The sequence below is a fragment of the Sitophilus oryzae genome, unplaced genomic scaffold (genome assembly GCF_002938485.1).
Source record: "Sitophilus oryzae breed Bouriz unplaced genomic scaffold, Soryzae_2.0 scaffold_1910_pilon_pilon, whole genome shotgun sequence".
NCBI classification, from domain to species: Eukaryota; Metazoa; Arthropoda; class Insecta; order Coleoptera; family Curculionidae; genus Sitophilus; species Sitophilus oryzae.
Window position 1 is genome coordinate 1,897 of NW_022146625.1, and position 4,043 is coordinate 5,939.

Below are 4,043 nucleotides of genomic sequence, written 5' to 3' on the forward strand. Positions count from 1 at the left end.
AGTGATCCAAGCGGAGGCAAGATGAGGAGTCTATCAACAACAAAGTGCGCTGCCTTTAACGAGTAGCACAAAAACAAGCCACACAAAAAAGGAAGATTTTATCGGGGGGTCTTTACTCCAAATGAGATCGCACCAAATGAATCACTAACACAAAGCATTTGAGGTGACTAAAAAACCTGGATATTGTATGTGGATTAGGGATACGAACGATACTTCGATACTAGTATGGTATCGATACTTTGTTTCGATTCCAAGTAATTTCATTATCGATACTATTTTATCGATACTTTTACTAATATCGATACTTTTAGTTTTAGTATATTTACTAATAATATTGGCATGCTGCCGCCACCTGTTGGACTATACGTGAACCGCAAAAGTTTGTTCATTTGATTCTTAATTTGACTTGTTTGGGTTAGTTTTTACTCTGTTGTAACTTCTAGAATAAAGAGAGACAGATTATTTTGAAAATGTTTTTTCAACGCGGTGTTTTTAATGTTCTAGGCATTGGCATTGACAATTGACTTTATATTCTTTATATCGTTTTACCAGAGTAAACAAACCGCCGAGTAGCGACAGTCCCGTTTTCAATTTTCTTTGCGGCTGCGCGAAATATGTAGGTTATCTGTCATATGAAGAAGCGAAGTTGCCACTGTTGCCATTTATCAAATATCTCTATATACTTTATTTGAAGTATACCTCAGGCAACGAATGTTTTTTTTAATTATTTATTAGCTGTAAGATATTTTATACATTCAAATTTAGAAATAAGGATAAAACAAAACAGAAAAAATATGTATAAAACTTCATAATTAATTCCACTTCAAATTGTGAGCAGTGTATACCACGTTTATAGGACCACTTCATAAGTTGAGCAGTTAAATATGTAGGTTATCTGTCAAGCACGTGATAAGAGAGAGAAAGAAAATTTGGTCCCACCACATCAAAAGAGCCGACGGTTTCTGTCGCTACTCGGCGGTCTACGTACTCTGGTTTTACATTTTGTTTTTCGTTCTGCAGAGGTGCAAAGTTTTCCATGGTTTTCCTGATTTTTTTTCTCATTGTGTTTTTTTTCCTGGTTGTGTTTCAAGAGTGTTTTGTGACCATTGCCAGCTTTTAATTGTTAAATATTAAGAGAATCTAGAATATGTCTCCACCAAGAAGTAAAATTTGGCAAAGTTTTACCAAATTAGATAGTGTTACTGCTGCGTGTAAAATATGCTTTAAGCATATAAAAACAAGTGGCAATACTTCTAATTTAGCCAAACATTTAAAACAACATCGTGGTAGCAGTAACGCTAGTTCAAGTTCAATAATTATTGATAGTGAGAGTGAAACAGGACTGTCAGAGTCTGATGTAATAGCTGGTCCTAGCAGTACTCCCGGTAGTCCCAGTAGCTCTAAGCGCTTAAGGTATGTTTTTTTATTAAAAAATCAGGTATACAAAAAATCAATATTTTTGTGTTATAAAGAATTTGCATTTGTAAAGAAAACTAGATTATAAGAAATACAACCTTTACAGGTCATCTTTATCTACGTGGGTAACAACTTCAATTTCGAGTGCTGTTGACCATCCCCTTGGAGATTCTGGAACGGGTGAACTAACCACTCAAATGGATAAGGATAATACGGCGAACAAAAATATTGGCTCTTCAAAAACACCTGATCCTACTCTTCATTCATTTACACCTAGCATTAAAGATGCCTTAAAGAAAATTACATCATATAAAGGTAAAATATATAAAGTTAGTATACATACGTAACTATAACGTATATATAGTGTTTTTTATTTTTGTTACAGAGGGAGGGACAAAGCATGCTGCCATTACACAGTGTATCCTCTACTTTATTTGTAAAGACAGCAGGCCTTTTAATTCAGTAACTGGTGCAGGGTTTAGGAAACTAATGCATGAATTATGTCCCTCATATAAAATTCCTCATCCTGACACATTCAAAGCGAAATTAGCTATAAAATATGATATCATGAAATCTATATATGAGGAACGCCTGAGTAAAATTACATATATTTGTCTCACGTTTGACATGTGGACTGAAACAATGCAAACCAAAAGTTTTCTTGGTGTCACAGCACACTTTTTAACAGGAGTAAAATTGTCATCTGTCACTCTAGCCACTAGACAATTATTTGAACGGCACACGAGTGACAACATTAGTGAACAATTAGAGGATATTTTAAACTATTGGAAAATTAACAAACAACAGATTGTTGGTGTAGTAACAGACAATGGCGCAAATGTAGTAAGTGCTGTTGCAAAAACATTTGGACGAAACAAACACATGCCTTGCTTTGCCCATACAGTAAATTTAATAGCTGAGGTAATAACTAAAGATACCTTAATTTTGCCAATTTTGGGTAAAGTGAGAGACATTGTCAAGTGGGCTAAGAGAAGTGTGACAGTTAGTGATAAATTAAGGAAGATACAACTTGACAATGAAGCCTCCGAAGGAACAACAAAAAAACTGATTCTTGACGTACATACGAGATGGAATTCAACATTTTATATGCTGAAAAGATTTTCGGAACTAGCTACAACTGTCAATCAAATTATTATAAATGACATAACAGCTCCGCCAATGTTAACAGCCACGGAGTTAGATTTGGCTAGACAAATTCAAATTGTATTAGAACCCTTGGAATTTGTCACTAGAGAGGCTTCAGGGGAATTCTACATAACAATATCGAAAATAATACCTATGGTGAACTGTTTAAAAAACCAGTTAAGAAAGATGACTACAGAGTTGGATATTGTGAATACACTTAATACACTTAAATCAAAATTGATTGATGAAATAAATAAAAGATTTGGTAAGATGGAGTACAATTATTTTTTATCAGTGTCATGTATACTCGATCCAAGATTTAAAAGAATACACTTTGAAGACCCGCTTGGTTGTTCCAAAACAATTGAGTACATTAGAAAAACAATTGCTAGCCAACAAACCTTCAGTGAGTCAGATAGATCTGATTCATCAAAACAAGGATCACCCAATATGCAAGATCAAGAAAAATATGATTTTTGGGATTACCACAAAACACTGGCACATGCCCAAAATCAAAAAAGTCAGCAGACTTCTTCAAAAATAAATGATGAGCTGACAGTTTATTTATCTAATCCTGTAATGCCCCTTAATTCAGATCCAATGTCCTACTGGGAGGAAGTGAAAAATGTCTTTCCTGGTCTCTACAACATTGCCGTTTCACATTTTTGTATTGTTGGAACATCAGTACCATCTGAAAGGCTTTTTTCTAAAGCTGGTGGTACGGTCACGCAAGACAGAAATCGTCTGTCTAGTAATCTGTTAGAAAAACTGTTATTTCTAGCAGATTGCAGTGAAGATGAATGGTTCCTTTAATAAATCAATAAATATAAATGTTAACATGTGTTTTATTTTTAAATTAAGAAACATTTTTTATTTCATTGTTGATTGTACCCATTCTATCTTTTTACGGTGCATATTTTCTTCTAAACCTAATAGATAACGTCTTTTGCATAATACATATAAAAGTAAATATTACTCAAAATAAAAACTTTTCAATAAACAAAGTGTAAGTTTTTGTTTAGCAAGGGAAAAATAAAAAATTGCTTCAACTCTTTTATTCTCAATCCAATGGTTGTTATTTTTTTTTTGGACAATGCAGATTATCAAAAGAATTAGTACATGATTAAAGCCCCGTTCTCAGAACAGCGAGTGTCGCTGTCGACAGTCGCAGTTCTGAGCACAGACCAAGTTCTGAGAACGGGGCTTAAGAAACAAAAATTTCAAATTTCAATGGAGAAAACAATGTTTACACAAAACGTGTTTAAACCATAGAATAATTAACTGGTTTACACCATGTTTACACTTTACTTTTTTTGTATGGTATCCATAGATGGCATGTTGGTATTGTGGAATCGATATTTTTTCGATACTAGTAGGTATCAATACTTTCTTTTCGATACTTAGTAGGCATCGATACTATTTATACAATACTTATTCGATACCAAGTATCGATACTTTTCAAACGATATCGCGTCCCTACT

General features: G+C 33.8%; 1 protein-coding gene across 1 annotated transcript; it reads left to right on the top strand.

Moving 5' to 3' along the window:
• Positions 1–853: 853 nt before the first annotated feature.
• Positions 854–3,399, top strand: LOC115883476 (zinc finger BED domain-containing protein 4-like). The gene is made up of 3 exons (XM_030901840.1): positions 854–1,413; positions 1,523–1,731; positions 1,802–3,399. Exons 1-3 carry the CDS (start codon positions 1,148–1,150, stop codon positions 3,373–3,375), a joined length of 2,049 nt encoding a protein of 682 aa, XP_030757700.1. The 5' UTR covers positions 854–1,147; the 3' UTR covers positions 3,376–3,399.
• The last annotated feature ends 644 nt before the right edge of the window (positions 3,400–4,043 follow it).